At 33.1% G+C, this 20572-nt stretch overlaps 1 protein-coding gene and 1 pseudogene across 1 annotated transcript in view; one reads left to right on the top strand and one right to left on the bottom strand.

Moving 5' to 3' along the window:
- Window positions 1–20572, top strand: part of LOC143045253 (polycystin family receptor for egg jelly-like) — an 88185-nt gene that overhangs the window by 19380 nt on the left and 48233 nt on the right. Inside the window, exons 6-14 of the mRNA XM_076217630.1 lie at window positions 138–325; window positions 3269–3439; window positions 3633–3794; window positions 4228–4349; window positions 5764–5928; window positions 16835–16990; window positions 18209–18343; window positions 18599–18719; window positions 19178–19425. Of these exons, the coding sequence (XP_076073745.1) occupies window positions 138–325; window positions 3269–3439; window positions 3633–3794; window positions 4228–4349; window positions 5764–5928; window positions 16835–16990; window positions 18209–18343; window positions 18599–18719; window positions 19178–19425 (1468 nt within the window). The remainder of the gene's footprint in view (window positions 1–137; window positions 326–3268; window positions 3440–3632; window positions 3795–4227; window positions 4350–5763; window positions 5929–16834; window positions 16991–18208; window positions 18344–18598; window positions 18720–19177; window positions 19426–20572) is intronic.
- On the bottom strand, window positions 8684–11546 carry LOC143046438 (uncharacterized; annotated as a pseudogene).

The raw sequence follows: 20572 nt of genomic DNA, 5'->3' as shown, positions 1-20572 counted from the left end.
ATTCAACCAAATTCCAAGCGGATATAGCTACGAATTGAAACATCCTGGGCAGCAAACGACCGGACCTTAAGATAACAGATAATTAGGGAGTTGGGGAATTTCTATAAGATTGAGTAAATTCTGAAATTTTATTTCAGCTGCAGAAAGAACTGTCTTCCAAAGTTGTCCCTCAACTCTTTACTGATCCTTAATGCAGATTGTCCAGAATGTAGCTTATCAGACACCAAGTACGAGTGGTCAATACTCGTGTACAATTACACGACAGAAGTATTCGACAGTCTGAATTCTGTACCAAGAATCAACCAGTCACGACTTATAGTGACCAGTAAGTAACCACCTTTGTTATATTAATAAAAACTTATTGCAAAACCTGCAAAACATGTTATTTGTGCTAATTAATAGTACAAATTGTAATGAAATTTAAATAAAAAACACTATACGTATGTACGACCAATTACGTATACGCTTTGAATCTTTGAAAAATTTCTTCATTTTGTTTCAGATAGAGTTCTATCTTCTTGTCGTTTACACGACGTTTTAACTTTGTAAGCGCTTGATACTTTTACAGACGAAAAACGCAAAATATAACTCACATTACATCAGGCTATAGCTATAGCCTTATAAATGCAATATTGCAGCGAGAACTACAGAAAAAATTATTCGACAAAAAGCAGTATTAATAATCAGACGAACGGTCTCTCAATGTACTTAAACTTGAGTTCAAATCAAAACTACTGAATTACAAATAAAATTCATTAATGAGATAAATGCGACAAAGTTTCAACATAAACATAATGACTAAATACATGTCTGTAATGGTTATATTTTTTTATTTCTCATAGAATAATTTTAAGCCAAAGTAAGTGTGGATTTCAAAAGTCCACACATTTTATTGATTTTATACATCAAATGTGCGAAAAACTAGGTATATTTCTTTAAACACTGTAAAAAAATAACCTTGTAATAGTTCAGTGATGTTTTCATAAAATCGTTAAACGGAAACGTGTATTAGCAAACATCGATTTCTATTAGAAACCCAATCACGGGTGTTTATTTATTTGTGTTGGTTTATGTAATGTATCCGGGTTTTTTTTATGTAATTAGTTAATACTTCAGTTTTATCATGTATGTCTATTATATAGTCATTTTATAAAATTTACTGTTTGCAAAAGTATAAATTATTCTAAATAATAAGGATGTTCTTATCCCAAGCAGAAAACCCCAGCCGTATTGGGCACAACTTTTTAAACTTTTGGTCCTCGGTGCTGTTCAACTTTGTACTTGTTTTGGCTTTCAAAAGTTTTGTTTCTGGGCGTCACTCGCTAGTCTTGTGTGGACATAACGCACTTCTGGTGTATTAAAATTTAAACCTGGTGTCTTTTATTAGCTATTATTTGTGTGTTTCTTTGTCCAACATGTTCTCTTATTTATTTGTATTGTAGTATTGTAATGTTATGTTGTCATTTTAATGTTATAGTTAACATTTCCATTAGAGCGGGAGGTTTGGCATGCCACAAAACCAGGTTCAACCCACCATTTTTTCTTTAAAAAATGCCCTGTACCAAGTCAGGAATATGGCCATTGTTATATTATTCTTCGTTTCTGTGTAGTTACATTTTAACGTCGTGTTTCTGTTGTGTTGTTTGTTTCCTTTTGTATTTGAGTGTGAATTCACATTGCTATAAGACGTGTCACGGTAATTTTTTATCTTTTTATCTTTTTTTTATTTAGTTTTGATGATATATTTGTTATTTTCATCGGATCTTGTCTAATGCTTAGTTCCTTTCTGTGTGTGTTACATTTTAATGTTGTGTCATTGTTCTCCTCTTATATTTAATGCGTTTCCCTCAGTTTTAGCTTGTAACCCGGATTTGTTTTTTTTTTCTATTGATTAATTAAATTAGTTTCAAACCGCGCGTCTGGCGTATATACTAAATTTAGTCCTGGTATCTAATGATGAGTTTATTTACAACCACTGGGTCGATGCCACTGCTGGTGGAGATTTTTTTCCCCGAGGGTATCACAAGCCCAGTAGTCAGCACTTTGTGCTGACGTGAATTGTCATTGATATGGTTATATTTATAAATTTACTGTTTACCAATTTTTGAATGTTTTGAAATACTAAGGCTTTTCTACCTCAGGCATAGATTACCTTAGCTGTATTTGGCAAAACCTTTAGGAATTTTGGTCCTCAATCATCTTCAACTTCGTACTATATTTGGCCTTTTTAACTTTTTTGGATTCGAGCGTCACTGATGAGTCCTTTGTAGACGAAACGCGCGTCTGACGTTTATACTAAATTTAGTCCTGGTATCTATGATGAGTTTATTTACAACCACTGGGTCGATGCCACTGCTGGAGGAGATTTTTTTCCCCGAGGGTATCACAAGCCCAGTAGTCAGCACTTTGTGCTGACGTGAATTGTCATTGATATGGTTATATTTATAAATTTACTGTTTACCAATTTTTGAATGTTTTGAAATACTAAGGCTTTTCTACCTCAGGCATAGATTACCTTAGCTGTATTTGGCAAAACCTTTAGGAATTTTGGTCCTCAATCATCTTCAACTTCGTACTATATTTGGCCTTTTTAACTTTTTTGGATTCGAGCGTCACTGATGAGTCCTTTGTAGACGAAACGCGCGTCTGACGTTTATACTAAATTTAGTCCTGGTATCTATGATGAGTTTATTTACAACCACTGGGTCGATGCCAATGCTGGTGGAGATTTATTTCCCTGAGGGTATCACAAGCCCAGTAGTCTTCACTTTTTGTGCTGACATGAATTGTCATTGATATGGTTATATATATTTATAAATTTACTGTTTACCAATTTTTGAATTTTTTGAAATACTAAGGCTTTTTTACCTCAGGCATAGATGATTACCTTAGCTGTATTTGGCAAAACCTTTAGGAATTTTGGTCCTCGAGGCTCTTCAACTTCGTACTTTATTTGGCCTTTTTAACTTTTTTGGATTCGAGCGTCACTGATGAGTCTTTTGTAGACGAAACGCGCGTCTGGCGTATATACTAAATTTAGTCCTGGTATCTATGTTGAGTTTATATACTACTGTTGCTTTTATTTACATACTATAGGGTTGGATTTTATTTGTATATTAGAAATTTTGTTTTTAATGTTAGTTAATGATTTCTTGTTGAAGTGTGCACAATAGAAATGCTATATGGCACAATTTCTCCTACTCCAGTATCTAAATCAGCGCATTTAACTATAGTTAAGATCTCATTCTTGTAATTTTGAACTTTTTAGGTCTCACTGCTGATGAGATAGGTATCAGAACCGATGCCTTTCGAGAAATGGATAGAATAAGATTTCATCTATTGATCAGAACACCCGGGAGATCTAAATCGGAGGCAGATTATATCGTGTCTGTGAATGCTCCACCATATGGTGGTTCATGTTCTATAACTCCTAATACAGGTATGAATATATTTGTATAGTTTAAATTTTGTTTGAATTGAGATTTAAAACAATTCGGATAAAAGAATATGTAGTTCTGCATGAGATAATTTGAAATTTGGTACTAACCGAAGTCAAACCATTGATCACGCATGGTAAAATAAAGATAATACTGCTCTCTTGATAATAGAAATATCAAATGTTTCTTTTTTAGGTATTACTGTTAAAACTAAGTTTACTATAGCTTGTAAAAACTGGTTTGATGAAGGAGACAGATATATACAAAACAGAGCAGATGATGGAAATGAATTGTTAACATACTCTATCTATCATGTGAGAAACACCACGACTGGTATAGTTGAATCTTTGTTGTCAGGTTTGTACTGGTGTATACGTACTAATAATATATATTCATTATAAAAAGATAAGAAGAATATATTTATTCAGGTATCTCTGACCAGCTTTGACTTTAGTTTTAAGCTATCATTTTAAGAATATATCATCATACAAAAATACACAATATTTAAAAAATATAATTTGAAAATAAGGCAAATAATGAAAATACAACAAAAGAAGAAAAAAAATAAATAAAAATAAAAAAATAAAAAAAAAAAATAGTCTTGATGAATAAAATGAAATGCAACTTTGTCAGAATAGAAAATAACAGTTTAACTTGTAAATCTCTTGCACTTTAGTAAGAATTTTTGCTTTTTTCAAAATATATCCATGTAGTTTTGCTGGGCAGGATATTGAAAAGAAAGATATATCTTCGTCGAACTGTTTTTTAGTAATAATATTCTTCATTTTAGAAGGCAGCAGTATTATTACAACGTTAGCAGTAGGAGATCCAGAAAATAATTTTCATAGCATCATAAGGGTTAATATCATAGATTTCTACAACGGATACACTACAGTGGATTTACAAGTAACGGTAATTCTCACCTTTCGAAAACTTTATTGCCCAACACATAAGCAACCCGTTTCATTATTATAAATTTCCCCCACCTTAGTAGCAATATACCAACTTCACCTGCATATGGGATATACATTTCCCAACTTATTCGATATTAAAGAGCTTGCAGCTCCTACTCAGTCTTTGTAAAACGTCATCAGTGTCTTAAACGAAAATTGATGAACCAGGGGTATGTCAAAGAACGTCTCGTCCTTTTTCTAAAAAAGTTAATCGGAAAGTTCCAAGACCTTGTTGATAAATATTCCGTATCACTTTCGCAAATAATACATGATGGTCTTGATGTATAGATTCTGCGTACTGATGTTGTTTATCATCTTAACAACGTGTTTGATTGTTCTTTCATTTGTCTTTGTTCTATTATTAATATTACTTTTACTGTTGGATTGTTTTATGGGATATCCGTTTAACATGGCTCCGTATTTATACATCCCGTCAATGTGTTTGTATTGTCTTTCATATTTTGGTTCTGTGCTTTGTATATGCGACTTTTTGTATTTCTTTGGTTCTTATAACGTGACTCTGTACTTTAAAAGATCCCGTCAGTATGATACTGTTCTATTTTATGTCATTATGATATATTTCTATTATGAATTACAAAATACGTTGAACCACAAACGTCAAAATCATTCAATCGCGTAGTGGAATTAACTATTTGTGGATTCTTATAAATTCTATATAACTTTTGGACTATTTCAAATATCGGTCTATTTCTGAAATTTATTCTTACATACTTTTGATTTTGTAACCCTGTATGCTAACATTAGCCATGTGAAATTTTAAAATGGTTTCTATCTTCATTGAACGACAAATATATGTGACGTATAAAATTTTCTGACGTCAGACACGCAAATCAACGAATGTGTTTGTAGATAGATGTTTTTGTGTTCTGTTAAATTGTTCCTTTTAAAATTGTTACACGATGATGACTGCTGTACCCATATTTTGAATATTTTATTTATTGTGTCTGTTTAGTTAACGCATCATTGTAAATATAACGGAATTTGATGAGACTATCATCAAAGTGAGAGGGTTAGCGCTATAAAACCAGGTTTAATCCACCATTTTCGACATTTGAAAATGCATGTACCAAGTCAGGAATATGACAGTTCTTGTCCATTCGTTTTTTATGTGTTTTGTTATTTGATTTTGCCATTTGATTATGGACTTTCCGAATTGATTTTCCTCTGAGTTCAGTATTCTTGTGATTTTACATTTTATTAAGACTAACTAAATTATCTAAAATAGCATTTGAAAATGTTCTGTGAAATAATGACTTAAATCGGAAAATGACGTTCACCAATCTACAGTTCTATTCTTGTTTTCTATTTGTGGAGACAAAAAATGAAAATACTTTGTATCTTATCATTTTCAGGTTAATAATGTCATTAATACTGATAGATCTACACAATCAGATACAGAGCTGATTAACACTATTATCGAACTAGTAAATGACGGCATGATTGAAGCACGAATCAGCAATGATCCTAAGCAGGTCATTTACCAGGCTTCAATTATTGTGGCTTCTATTGCATTAATAGTAAGTAAAAGACACACTCACAGTCACCATACCCCTAAACATATGAAAACCAACTGTGCTTACCAAAATTCATATTTCGTATATCGGTTAACATAATTATGATTTTATGTATTTATGATTATAGTTATCAAAGGTACCAGGATTATAATTTAGTACGCCAGACGCGCGTTTCGTCTTCATAAGACTCATCAGTGACGCTCATATCAAAATATTTATAAAGCCAAACAAGTACAAAGTTGAAGAGCATTGAGGATCCAAAATTCCAAAAAAATTTGCCAAATACGGCTAAGGTAATCTATGCCTAGGATAAGAAAATCCTTAGTTTTTCGAAAAATTCAAAGTTTTGTCAACAGGAAATTTATAAAAATGACCAAAGACAAATAGTACCAAATAACTTAATTGTAATCGATAGAAAAAATGCAGATCGTGGTAAGGATTTGTTTTTTGGTATCTAAAGATACGAGTTGGATTACAATTATAGGTTTCGGCGATAAGACATTTTAAAGTTTTTATCTTATTAACAAAATTGTACCGAATAAATTCAAATTCTGTATTTTTTTTAGAATTGAATAATTATACTAGGTCACAATCTAATTACTATTGGTTTTTTTCTTTTACTTATCCTGTCGATATCTAACTGTCTTCTTTATTAATTTAAGACTGCTATTTTTTTTTATTTTGTTATCAAATAGTTACAAAAATAACTAAACATTATTGCTCATTTTGATGTAAATCTATCACGATCCTGTATTCCGTCGATTCTTATATTTTGGCATTGCAAAAGATCATTTATGTTTTCTTTGACCGTTTATGATTTCTATAAACCTTTTCAATTGGATGAGTACTTGGACAAATGATATGATTATTTGTTATTGACTTTGCCCTAGCTTTAAATAACCACGAATGCACTCAGATAGAAAATTATTAAGAAAAGACTTTTTGTTCGATTTTTTTGTGTGGCTAACTGCAAAACCAGGTTCAACCCACCAGTTTTTCTTAAAATGTCCTGTACCAAGTCAGGAAAATGACAGTTGTTATCTGATAGTTCGTTTCTGTGTGTGTTGCATTGCCGTTTTTTTTTTGTTGTACATCAGTGTTTCTGTTGTTTCGTTGTTTTCCTCTTATAGTTGATGTGTAAACCTCAGTTTTAGTTTGTAATCCGGATTTGTTTTCTCTCAATTGACTTATGTCTTTCGAACAGCGATATACTACTGCTGTCTTTATTTGTATCGATCTGATGAGTCAAATCTCTTTCAATTGATCCTTATAATCGGTATGATGCTGTGTTATGACATCCCTGTCTCATATAAGGAAAGGACACATGTTATAGGTGCGTGGCCTGATTTAGGAGCCTGTTATACAGTTCATGTAGTGTATTGCTGTATAATATGTATCAAAGGAGTAGTTCCGGTAAGGGCCAATTTTGGGCTCAATTTCAGGTTCATCTGACGAAAGATTTTGGACACTTTTTAAACACTTAAGTGTCCATTTCAATTGATCCAATTAGTTTATGTGAAAGATTTTAACTGATGTAATGATTAAAAACGCTCCGATTCTAGCTAAATATGAAAAATCTATCAAATCTGCCAAAAAATGTCATAAAATAGAAATGGCCAACGTAGATAAAAAAGAATGGCCAACGTAGATACAGGTATCTTGTCTTAGGGAGGGATAAATCCTACTTTGTAAAGGATCACTCTGATTCAAACAAAAAATTCTCTGAAACTGATATTATCAAGATGCTTGATTTCTTGATTGACAACATATTTGTTACGTTCGGAGGACGTGTTTTTCAACAGACATGTCGGCATTCCAATGGGAACAAACTGTGCCCCTCAACTTGCCGACTTGTTTCTTTATTATTATGAGGCTGACCTCATGCATGAACTTCTTAGGAAGAAAGATAAGAAGTAAGCAATATTCTTTAACTCTACTTTCCGCTATATAGATGAAAACTAAATAATTTAAAATTTGGTGACTATGTGGAACACATCTTTCCCATATCGAACTAGAGATAAAGGATACTACAGATACATATCTTGACTTACATCTAGAAATTGACAATGAGGGTCGGTTGAAAACAAAACTTTACGACGAAAGAGATGATTTCAGCTTTCCCATTGTGAACTTTCCATTTCTAAGTAGCAACATTCCAGCAGCACCTGCATACGGGGTATATATCTCCCAATTGATACGATATTCCCGTGCTTGCATTTCCTATCATGATTTTCTTGATAGAGGGTTGCTGCTTACAAGGAAGCTATTAAACCAAGAGTTCCATATGGTGAAGTTGAAATCAACCCTTCGTAAATTTTACGGACGCCATCACAAGTTGGTTGACCGTTATGGAATAACCGTTTCACAAATGATATCGGATATGTTCCTTACGTCGTAACTACAATCCCCTTCCCTTTCATGAATGTGACCTACCGAATTAGGCTATTTACCGGATTTGTTATCACATAAGCAACACGACGGGTGCACATGTGGAGCAGGATCTGCTGAGACATTACGCACGATACTGGTGATACCTGACGATACATTAAAATAACGTCGAAATACACTTTTTGACTGACGTTTTATCCAAATCGCTTGTTGTTAAACGAACGTATGCATTTAGGTTTGTCACGATTGTCCCCCAATTCGTATTTACCTCTTTAAAGCATTCCCTACATGTACATGTATATATTTTCATATATTATTGGTTTCTATAACTTCGGTTTCTTTAAAGGGATAAATACTGATTAATAAATTTCTAGCATTTTATTTCATTAATACATTCTAAAGCATTTAAATGCGTTTCTTCTGTGATTCGAATGACATTGTTTGCGGTTACTTCCGAACAAATATAGACCACTGACGCAGCAGGTACAACCGCTTTCCTGTCCACAAGACGATATTGAAAAGGCTAGTTCGTTTTGTTGTAATATAGACCACGAAACACAGGTGTTCCCGCAGAGAGTGAAGATCCCCAAAAATCCGTTGTGTCAATGAGTAACGTTTCCATGCTTTTCTCTACTTTCAGCATGTAGTACTCCTCCTCATCGTCGTCAGTATATAACGCAACTAATTGACCAACCGAAACTAATTCTTGCAAAGACACTTGTTTATTTTCTTCATTTTCTTGTGCATCCGCTCTGTATTCTCGCTTCATTTCCCATTCAGTATAACCACCAGTTTTTATCGAATTAGAACACAGGTCATACATGTGATGACAACAGTTTACACAGAAACAAGACAATTCACTGATATTTATCAATCCTTTAGCAGAATCACGACTTGCTCTTACTTGGTGAAGAGATCGAATGGTAGGCACCGGCTTAATAGACAGTCTGTTGTCACGGTGAATCGTTTCCGCATATCGGAATATTCTTCTCATGCAATGTGACCTCGGTTGTGTTAGAAATGAATTCGCGTATTCATAGAGATCTTTTGCTGTCCTTATCTGAGTCTGTCCGCGTAAAATGGCACAGTCGGCTTGTCTCTTAATAATTCCTCCAGCAGCGTCTTGTGGTCCTGAAATGCACAGATAAGTTTTTTATGTCAACTGCATTTGGACCTTACCATTTTACCGGGTTCAAGGTTTATAATTTTTAATAGTAACAATACCGAAAGTCACGAGAAATATAACAGATACACTCAATACACTACAGCGACTGCCAAGATGAAGAACAGAAATAAAAGCCCTGTTCCTTGATACAACGTATTTATTTTTGTGTCAGCTGTAATTTAGTCCGACGCACATGTTTTATCAAAATACATTTATTTCAAATTCGATATAATAAAAAAAAACATGTAAAAAAACAAAACTTTCTAGAATAATGTTTTCAAACATTAACCCATAATGTGACGGATTGAAAGAAAACAGTTTACCGATAATGTGAATACCCGACCGTTTTTAAAATATTTACATTTTACACAAATAACTCATAAGTATTCAATCAAAAACTAAATAATATGTATTCCATTGTACTCGAAAATGTCAGAAAAATCATTATATCTGTGTCCAAGATATCTAGCGTAGAGACTGACAGACGGATTGACATTCAACTGTATTTAAAGGCAATCATAGTAGTAAGTTCGAGGATAATAAACTAAGTTATTATAAATACCTTTTGCATGGGAATTTCTTGTGAAATGTTGATATCCAAAGTCGTCGCTTGTTTGACTAATATCTCCGAAACAGTGTCTGCTCTTATACTGGGCTGTACACCCGTCAGTAAACTCGTGCATTGTTTCTACTGAATATGAAATCGACTGTAAATATTCCGCTATATAATTTCGGACTTGGTGAACAAAGTATTGATCATGAACTAAGTCTGGGCTTATAGCGAAAAATTGATCCGTGATAATTTCAGGAAAGTCTTCTGAACTATCAACACCATCGTATTCTAGCAATGCATGTCTATGTAGAATAGTAACATGGACCAACACTTCGGTTTTTTGAAAGTAAACACTTTGAATCTCAGTAAGCTCGGAACACCTGTAATTTTCACTAAAGTCATGCACACAAACACATTGCTTTTCTGGGAGATTTCTAACAAGATTTTGAAATTGTTCATTTTGCCATGTAGCTTTGTGCTGATGCACTGGAAAAGTTTCAATTAGTTTTCTGAAATATGAAAACAACTCACCAACTCTTTTTTCACGAGCATTAGTTTCTTTATGGTTTTGTTCCCTTTAACATTAACGCTTACATTTTCAAACTTTTCCCACTTTACAAATTCCGCAGTGTCAGATACATCAAGTTCACAAGGCAGAAAATTCAAGATTTTAACTCCACAATCGAAACAGTTTCTTTTAAGGCACTGTAAATTGTGTGAACCATCAACTTTTTCGTATAATGTTGCATCAACGACATCAGATATTGAATCATACACAGGAGTAGAATAGCATTCATTCGGTTTATTTTCTATCAAAAGTTTCTTTCGGAATTCCATGCACGATTTAAAGACAGTTTTAAATTCTACATGGTACTTGCAGCAACATGTTTGTCTATCCTTAGGTCGGACGGGTCGCACAAAGTAGGGTTTGCACCTTTCAAACATTCTTTGAGCTATTTTAATAGAGGGGTTTTCTCCGATAAAGTTCAAATACACATCGGTCTGTGTTTTTTCTAGTATGTGTGTCATGTGGCTTGAATAAGTTTTCGGACCAATGCGGATCCTTTTGATATCTGCCTTGTTACCAGTCGGACGAGAAATACCAGGCTTACACCAGAACTCATAAATACGTTTCTTCGTGTCAGGTATTATTGCATCTGATCTAGTTTTTCTATTTGTGTAAGTCCAGCTTGATTTTTCAGATTTAAGTATTCTTGTTCTTATTGCATGACCACGGCTAACTCTTCTTACCGGTAATCCCAATTTCCTAGCCAGTTTCTTTCTGCATTTATTGTCACTGATTTTTTCACCACTTACTGATGAAATGATAACATTCATCGTTTTCAAAGAGTCATCCTATCTTTTTCTCTTACAGTTGTCAATAACTGTTTTTAAATCTTCCGTCAAGGCTTTTGATGTTTTGTGTTCTTCTATTTCCTCCGGCAAAGAAATCACTTCAGAAGATTGCAGTTTTCTCACAGTCGGCGAGTTCGAATTTTGCAAGTATGCGACCATGGTTTTCCTTTAGATTTCTATTTCTGTAATAAGATTCAAGCCTTTGTTCTCGTCGCTTTTGAAGCTTTTCTTGTTTGTACCGTTCAAGTCCTTCCTTAGATGACATCCTTTTTTTTTCACTGAAATAATTATGAAAGTTTTAATATATAATTTATTTTAGATACGATAAAAAAATAAATACAAATACAAACACTTGCAGATAATCTTGAATAGTTTAATAATATCCGATTGATTTTCACAGATAATGTTATTTTCAAATTATAAGGAGCGAATTTTGTTCTCGCTTCTGAATAGACTAATTTATTTATTCAAATCAGAGGCCCTCGAAAGGCCATACAATGCATACATTAATCATTTTGACAATTATCAACAACAAAAAACGTCTGTAACGTTACGTGTAACTTTCAAAAACGGAGTTCCATGTATGTGACATTTTATTGGACATGCGGTTTTGTTTGTAATTTGTGCAAACCTGGACGCATTGTCATGTTTCAAGGCTCAAAATGCGAAGAAAGGTTTGTACTTTTTAAAGCGGTAAATATAATTAAGGAATTATTCAATATAAAACATTAATTTAATCTCATTCGACGGATTAGTGCCGGAAAATGTGTGAAAACTGTAGTTGTGACGAATTCTTGGACATGAGAAAAATTCCGACCTGTGTAAACCGACGTAACAACAAAGAAAAAAAATAAATGATTTAAAAGGCGAGTCTTTGTACATAATAATGATACCAATATTGATTAACTTACCAGTATTCTGTTCATAAAAATCAAGTCCGTAAGTTCGGCTAAAATATTTCCCTGCTTGTGGGACACTTTTAATATCTCATCCAGGGGCCCATTGCTTCGCTTCTAGTACTGGTTGTGTTCAAATTATTTGACGTCACAATGCTATGACGTTGAACGTTGCGCTGCTCAAAAATGGTGACTTTTGGTGAAAAAATCACCAATCTTCAGCAAATTTTGCTCAAATATCGGCATCTTTTTGTAACGCGGGACACGAGAAAAATGACGTTATTTATAAAATCGTGTTCGATTTATTCACATACACTTGTATTAAAATGTCATTCAAGACTTAAAATAAATTCCCAAGAGATTCAGCTTTATTTTGATGTAAAATTTATATGTTTTCTAGTAGCAGCGACAATATAGTGACCAATTGTTGCTTATGACACGGTATTTTTTCTTGAGTGTCACCAGTTCCGTGCGTAACATCATACCCTTCCGGAGCACATGAGATCACTCCTAGTTTTTGGTGGGGTTCGTGTTGTTTATTCTTTGTGTCATGTGTACTATTGTTTGTCTGTTTGTCTTTTTCATTTTTAGCCATGGCGTTGTCAGTTTATTTTAGATTTATGAGTTTGACTGTCCCTTTGGTATCTTTCGTCCCTCTTTTAAATTGTTTTACACTTTTGCATGTCGTCGCATTTATAGCTTGTTATGCAGTATAGGTATAGATTTGAACAAAGGTAAACTAATATTGCCACAAACATGTCAAATATCTATTTCTAGAATCTTGTTAAAAATATCTGAACGTTTTTGATCAACTAGTTTCCGTCAAATCTTAGTTTATTGAAAATATGATTTCTCTACTCGATATACAAACTAACTACAAAATCTGATAAGACAGACATTTTGCTTTTTAGAATTAAAACTACCTTTGGCCAGATTGATAATTTTAATTTTGTACTTGTTTGGCTTTATAAATATTTTGATATGAGCGTCACTGATGAGTCTTATGTAGACGAAACGCGCGTTTGGCGTAGTAAATTATAATCCTGGTACCTTCGATAACTATTTACACCACTGGGTCGATGCCACTGCTGGTTGACGTTTCGTCCCCGAGGATAATCACCAGCCCAGTAGTCAACACTTCGGTGTTGACATGGATATCAATAATGTGGTCATTTTTATAAATTTCCTGCTTACAAAACTTTGAATTTTTCGAAAAACTAAAGACTCTCTTATCCCAGGCATAGATTACCTTAGCAGTATTTGGCACAACCTTTTGGAATTTTGGATCCCCAATGCTCTTTAACTTTGTACTTGTTTGGCTTTATAAATATTTTGATATGAGTGTCACTGATGAGTCTTATGTAGACGAAACGCGCGTTTGGCGTAGTAAATTATAATCCTGGTACCTTCGATAACTATTTACACCACTGGGTCGATGCCACTGCTGGTTGACGTTTCGTCCCCGAGGATAATCACCAGCCCAGTAGTCAACACTTCGGTGTTGACATGGATATCAATAATGTGGTCATTTTTATAAATTTCCTGCTTACAAAACTTTGAATTTTTCGAAAAACTAAAGACTCTCTTATCCCAGGCATAGATTACCTTAGCTGTATTTGGCACAACCTTTTGGAATTTTGGATCCCAAATGCTCTTTAACTTTGTACTTGTTTGGCTTTATAAATATTTTGATATGAGTGTCACTGATGAGTCTTATGTAGACGAAACGCGCGTCTGCCGAAGTAAATTTTAATCCTGGTACCTTTGATAATTCATATCAATAAAATCTATTGCAATCATTTTCAGTAATATATCTTATATCTAATATTCAACAGTAAAAGACATAGTGTAATTCTGTAGTTTTCATTTTAAACCACTACGCAAATTTCATCTAAATTCTCACAAAATACTGCATTGTAGATTAAAAAAAAACCCATATATATGATCACAGAGATTAACACTTACTAGTATTGGAAACTTTGAATCGGATTAATTATTATTTAGAAATTTACCTAATTGAACCTGAATACCTTATAGGTTGGACGTTTTACATGATTCATGATTGGCAGACCACAAAAACGTTCATCAGATTATGTAAGGCATTGTGGCAAATGGTTCCCATTTGAACTCTATGGGGAATCATATTTTAAATTTACCCATAAATCTTTAACACTAAATTTAACTATAAACTTTGCGAAATGGAAGCATAAGAATTCGTCTTAATCAAGTTTTCGTTATGCTACGATATACTGAAAACCAACTTATTTTCGCGAGTGATTTATTTTCGCGACTTTCGCGAGTAGAAAAATAACGCGAATATAAAAGACTTAGTTTTTAGCAGAAAATAAAAATTAAAGTAGTCTGATGAAACTGCGTTTATCATGTTTATAAGAAAGTACCATGATAAGATTATAGAAAAGTAAAACATATGGAATAACCCTCCTTGACTTCAAATCAGTACATGCACAGTAAAAGTTATCATGTGTTTGTCAAAACGGAGACAACAACAAAAAACAAACCCCCATCTTACTGCAAGTATAGGACGTCCTTTAACTTTGGTTTTAGCTAAATTCGTTACAAAGTAATCCAGATAGCTAGTATAGGCTCTGTAAGATGTAACACCACAAAGTCAGACCCTGTCAAAATATAGTGTCCTTATCAATATTAAAATAAATCAGTAATACAACATTCTGTATTTCAAAAGTTAGTGTCATAAAAATTACAAAACAAAAGAGGATATTTACACATTACTGCATGTTTTGGTTATTTAACAATCAAACAGATCAATGTATCAATGATAACATGATACGATCTAAACTGTGCAAGAGCTAAAGGTACATGTAGTAGAAAAATCAAAAATCTATTTTTTTTAGAATTTAAGTATTTTGTTTCGTTGTCAATACCATAACACTGATCTAGAATAAACCAAAGTTTTCTTAAACCGCTCGACTTTTGGCTTAGAAACTATCAGATTACCTTGAGTAAGACCTCTCAATGAGAAAGAATTATTCATGTTTTTATCTGATTTCAGTCTAAAAATTTGAACTAGGTACATTGGTGCTTCAAAACGCACACATGTATATAGAAGTAAGATTGAATCAGTAAGATAACACGTGATTAGAGCATCACACAATAGCAGCTTATACAAATGCCCTAGAGTATTAATAGTTTTCATTATCGCTTTAAAAAAAGATATCAAAATCATGAGGTCATCACATGTGCTATCAGTAACACACAAAGTGCTTTCTAAATAGTGTGACATTTGATTAGTAGAAATTTATTTGCAAATATTGAAATGCTAACTTTAAGTCTGCGATATCCCAAACCGTCTTAAGGTGACCTATAGTTGTTAATTTCTGTGTCATTTTATCTGTTGTGGACAGTTGTCTCATTGGCAATCATACCACATCTTCTTTTCTATATTTACGGTGTTTATATGTCCCAACTGATGTCAGGGATTTTGTTAACAATATTTTTTGAGAATTCTTCCATAGAAAGTTTGGCTTATTTTAAACGGAATAGCATATCTTAATTTTACGGTGATGTTGTTAGCCGAGCCCGGTAATTTAGATATGATACGGGTAAACTTATCATTCCTTTAAATTAACGTATTATAATAGGTTACCTATTCAACACTGTAAAGAATATTGTTTTTATTGGTATACATATTGATTTAGTGATCAGTAAAATAAAACCATACTAAAACTTATTGTTATACATACACTAATGTACTTTCACGATACTGTGGATTCATTTATTTTCGTGGGTATCAATTTTCGTGGATTGACGAAAAATTGCATTTTCGTGGATATTTGATTTCGTGGTTATGCCAATATCTGCATACAAAGCATATAGAAAATTTACGTTTCGTTGAACATTTAAATTCGTGGTTATTATGTACCCACAAAATCCACGAAAATTGGTATCCAACGAATATTAATGAATCCACAGTACTACAATCTGTCGATTTTAATATTTTTGCACTGCACAAGGACATGTTTTTCTCAGACTGTTAATGACGTCTCTATCACAAATTCATTGGATGTTGGATACGTACTGATTGATATTTTAGTCTTAGATACATGATTTTTGATACTTATTATTAGTTGTATGTGGCTTTGAACTAGCTGTCAGTAGTTGCAAGTACTCCCGGATCTGTACTTAGTGAATTTTTTGTTGTTCGGATGAGGGATTGATATGTACCATGCCATGTCCTATCTGTGTTTTTGTTTGATGTTTTTTTCTTTATATCGATCTGATGAGTTAAGTCTTTTTCAACTGATTTTTTTATAGTTTTGTTTTCTTATGTCAACTACATTTGAACTTTAGTGGATAGTTGTCTCATTGGCAATCAAACCACATCTATTGTTTATATTGGAAAAATTGCAAAAATGGAAACCTCAATAATCCGACAACAGAAACAAAAAGAACTACAAAAATTAAACGTTATAAAATTGGAGTCACTTGATAAAAATAGTCATGTCAACTAGCATTTATAACTTTTATTAGTGTACAAAAAAGTAACTTATAGTATAGCTTATATTTTTTTAGCCAATACAACCAGAGACGTTTAATACCACGGACAATCCGTTAGAATTGGTTTCTGGATTATTGGAAGCCACAAAGAATGGAACAAAACCATATGACGACATACTGAATGATCTGCTAAAATATTATCAAGATCCTGTTAAGGTGGTTATTGTACAGGTAGGTATATTTGATTTGAGCGAATAAGTTTGTTTATATTAAATACTGATTCAATAATTGTCTAATTTATACGAAATCAAATAATTCATTATAAGTATTCTACGTCAAGACAATAACAATCAAAACCAAGGAGTGAACAAAGACTCGTAAAACCAAAAGACATTTACATCAACAGTTATGAATAATAAATAAGAAACAACACGAACTCCACTAAAATCCGGTAGTGAATTCGGGTGCTGCGGAAGGGTAAGCATTTCCTACACCGTATACGACACCCGTCGTGTTATTTCTTTGTTCAATTGGGTAATGAAGGTTATTATGACTGAGGAAGAATATCAGATATGATTTCTGATACACTTTTGTCATAATGGCCAATCGGCTTATGATGGCGACCGTAAAAGTTTCTTGAGTGATGACCTTAATTAGATTGATTCATAGCCCTTTCTTAGCAACTTTTGAGAAAGCAGTATTCCTCGTTCAACAAAATCAACGTACTTTGAGCTAGCTCTAGAGTAACGTTTCAATTGAGACACACATACTCCATATGCTGGTGCCGCTGGAATGTTGCTACACAGAATTGGAAAGTTAACTGTAGGAAAATTAAAATCCTCGCGTTTGTCATAAACTTTGGCTTATCTTACCTCCTATACATTTCTAGGAATATGATTGGTAAACATCGTCCGCGTGGAGACCGTATAATTCCATATTAGGTTAGTAGGGAGGCAGGGTTTATTTCAATACACGGTTATAATTAGTAGTGGTTACCGACTTTGACACTATTTGATTATTTAAATGTATTATAAGTTCTGTTTAATATTGTTATATCAAGCTTGTCTATATTACATTGTTATTGTTAACATTTGTTTTTTGTGCAGAACAATGGAAGTAGGTTCTTAAAATTGAACACTTTGATATAAACATAAGAAGATGTAGTATGATTGCAAATGAGACAACTTTGGTCTAAATTCAACAAATAAAGATAGTCTGTAAGATAAATTCGTTACATAGTGTTATAGTGACCTAAAACGATATATACGGGGTCAGTAAATTACAAATAGGATTCGGGCTGCACTCGCACCCCATATGGAATTTACTGACCCCGTATATATCGTATTATGTCACTTACACACTATAACTAATAATACCTGACCGAATCAAGGTAGTCTGGTATGCAAATAAGAATTACCAAGTATTTTAAACTTAATTAATTTTTTCAAGGCTATTGAGAATTTGACAAAAGAAATGGAAGTTAAGTTAATGTCGGATGACTCAACGTTTTACATGACAGAAATGGCAGCCACTGCATTCGCCACTGCACTCAGTGATAATAAACTAGTAAATAACTTTGCAGGGGTAAGTCTTATAAAATGAATTAAATTGCCGAAACATTATGAGTTAAAATCAAGAGATGCATGTAAGATTTTTATATATAAGTAAGCAGATATCGCATTCTCCGAATTTAAAGAAAGAGAAGAAATATGAAAAGAAATCAGTTTACTCCAGATGAAAGTGTGAATATTCATGATTAAAAATGTTCGCCGAAATAATTTTATTTTTTTTTTGGATAAACAGCTTAATTTAATTTAATTCGTTGCATCTGTTTTTCAGATTTCAGGTTCCAATGCACTAACAAATCTTGCTACAAGTTTAAAAAACGCAAGTGAAACTGCATTATTAACTAATGGTTTGTTCGATAGCTCAGACCTTCATTTAGACTCAACATCAACTGGTGAGAACTATATCTAAAATACTAGAAAATTTTGTTATGAAAGAATTAAAAGTGATGATACTGAATTATGAGAAGCAACATTTATTATTCTATTATTTGATAACTTTTGTTCAATAGACCGTTATATGAAAGGTTATGTAATATATTGATATTCTATTTATTGAAATGTGAGACGGAATTCACTCTTCAGTTGTATTAAGTAAGACTGAGAAACTTGTTTAAAGAAGTAGTTATTAGGAAAGCTCAATTGTGTTCACCATAAAATGAGAAGACGGTTCAATATTGCCAATAAGACACCTATGGTCATTTGGTCGTCTGTAGATATCATTTATTTTTGACGTTTGGTTGCTGTCTTGTCTATGTTGATGTTGATGTATTTCGTATCATGCGGTAAATTTTGGAATGTTTCAAAAACAAATGTGTTGTAGTAAAGTGAATTGGAATCAATTATATTTTAGCTATCATGACATTAGTGTCTGCTGTTGTTGGATCAACACTGACATCAAATTTTCCGGGGAAAAGTTTGCCATTAATATCTGCAACAACTGCTGACGCAAGAAAACAAGTAGACTTTTTTGTAAAGATGTACGGAGATGATGCTTACAGTAAAATGGAAGATGGTGAATTAAGTCCAGAGGAGCGCACTGGACTATACTTATTGAGGGCGAGAATATCACAGGCCGAGTTTGAGGAAAAACAAATATTGGTATTCATTGTTTTAAATATACGGCATGAGGAGCCATATATTTTTCGTTTTCAAAGAAAAAAAAATACAAATATAATTTAGTCCTGGTATCTATGATGAGTTTATTTACACAATAACACAATATTTTTTTTTTATAACGGCTATTATTGCTACTATGAATTTGTTAAGTCCTGAACATATATTCGTATTTACTTCATGTTAACCAATGCTAACATAAATACGGTGTTTGTGGCGGTTCCTGAATGCTCAACCTAAGGTTAACGGTATCGACTTCCAAAGTTTAAATTCATGGTTTCTAGAATGTAATGTACATTGACATTTATTTTAAATCGTATGGATTGAGTTTCTGATAAAATGTAAGGAAATGGTTTAACTAATGCATACATATATGTTTAGATAAGTCCTCTGTGCACGTTCTTTTTTATGGCCTACCTACGATAGTAGAGGGGCATTATGTTTTCTGGTATGTGCTTCCGTTTGTCCGTCCGTTCGTCCGTCCAACCGTTCGTCCCGTTTCAGGTTAAAATTTGTGGTCAAGGTAGTTTTTGATGAAGTTGACGTCCAATCAACTTCAAAATTAGTACATATGTTCCCTATGATATGAACTTTCTATATTTAAATGCAAAATTAGATTTTAACCCCAATTTCACGGTCCACTGAACATTAAAAAAAAATGATAGTGCGAGGGGGGCATCCGTGTACTGTGGACACATTCTTGTTTATATTTATTATGAAACAGTATTATACGATCGACAACTAAATATTTCACTCTGTGATTGTTGATCGTAAAATTTGGGAGCTTATTCTCTTTCGGGTCTTTGTGCCGAAGTTTATCAATCATTACCTATTGATAAACATTCAACACAAAATCTTGGAGCATTTAAACAATAAGTGAGATAAAAGAGCGACGTATTTTTATTTGAATTTTTCACGAGTACCCATTTGCTTGTTAAATTAGTCATTATTAAATCATTTCGTGTATTGATTTTTTGGTAAAATCTTCTCTCCACGTTAATTAACTTTTTTATCTCTGTCTTTATTCCTTTGCACTTATGCTGTGCAGTTGTCGAATTTCTGACGAAAGGTGTCGTGGTTAAGGTCACTGTATACGGAGAAGAAGTTGTCGGCGAATAAGAGAACGGAAGAC

This window comes from Mytilus galloprovincialis, chromosome 9 (genome assembly GCF_965363235.1).
Source record: "Mytilus galloprovincialis chromosome 9, xbMytGall1.hap1.1, whole genome shotgun sequence".
Classification (NCBI taxonomy): domain Eukaryota; kingdom Metazoa; phylum Mollusca; class Bivalvia; order Mytilida; family Mytilidae; genus Mytilus; species Mytilus galloprovincialis.
The sequence above is the reverse complement of the archived record's forward strand: the minus strand, read 5'-3'. Positions and strand labels throughout refer to the sequence as shown.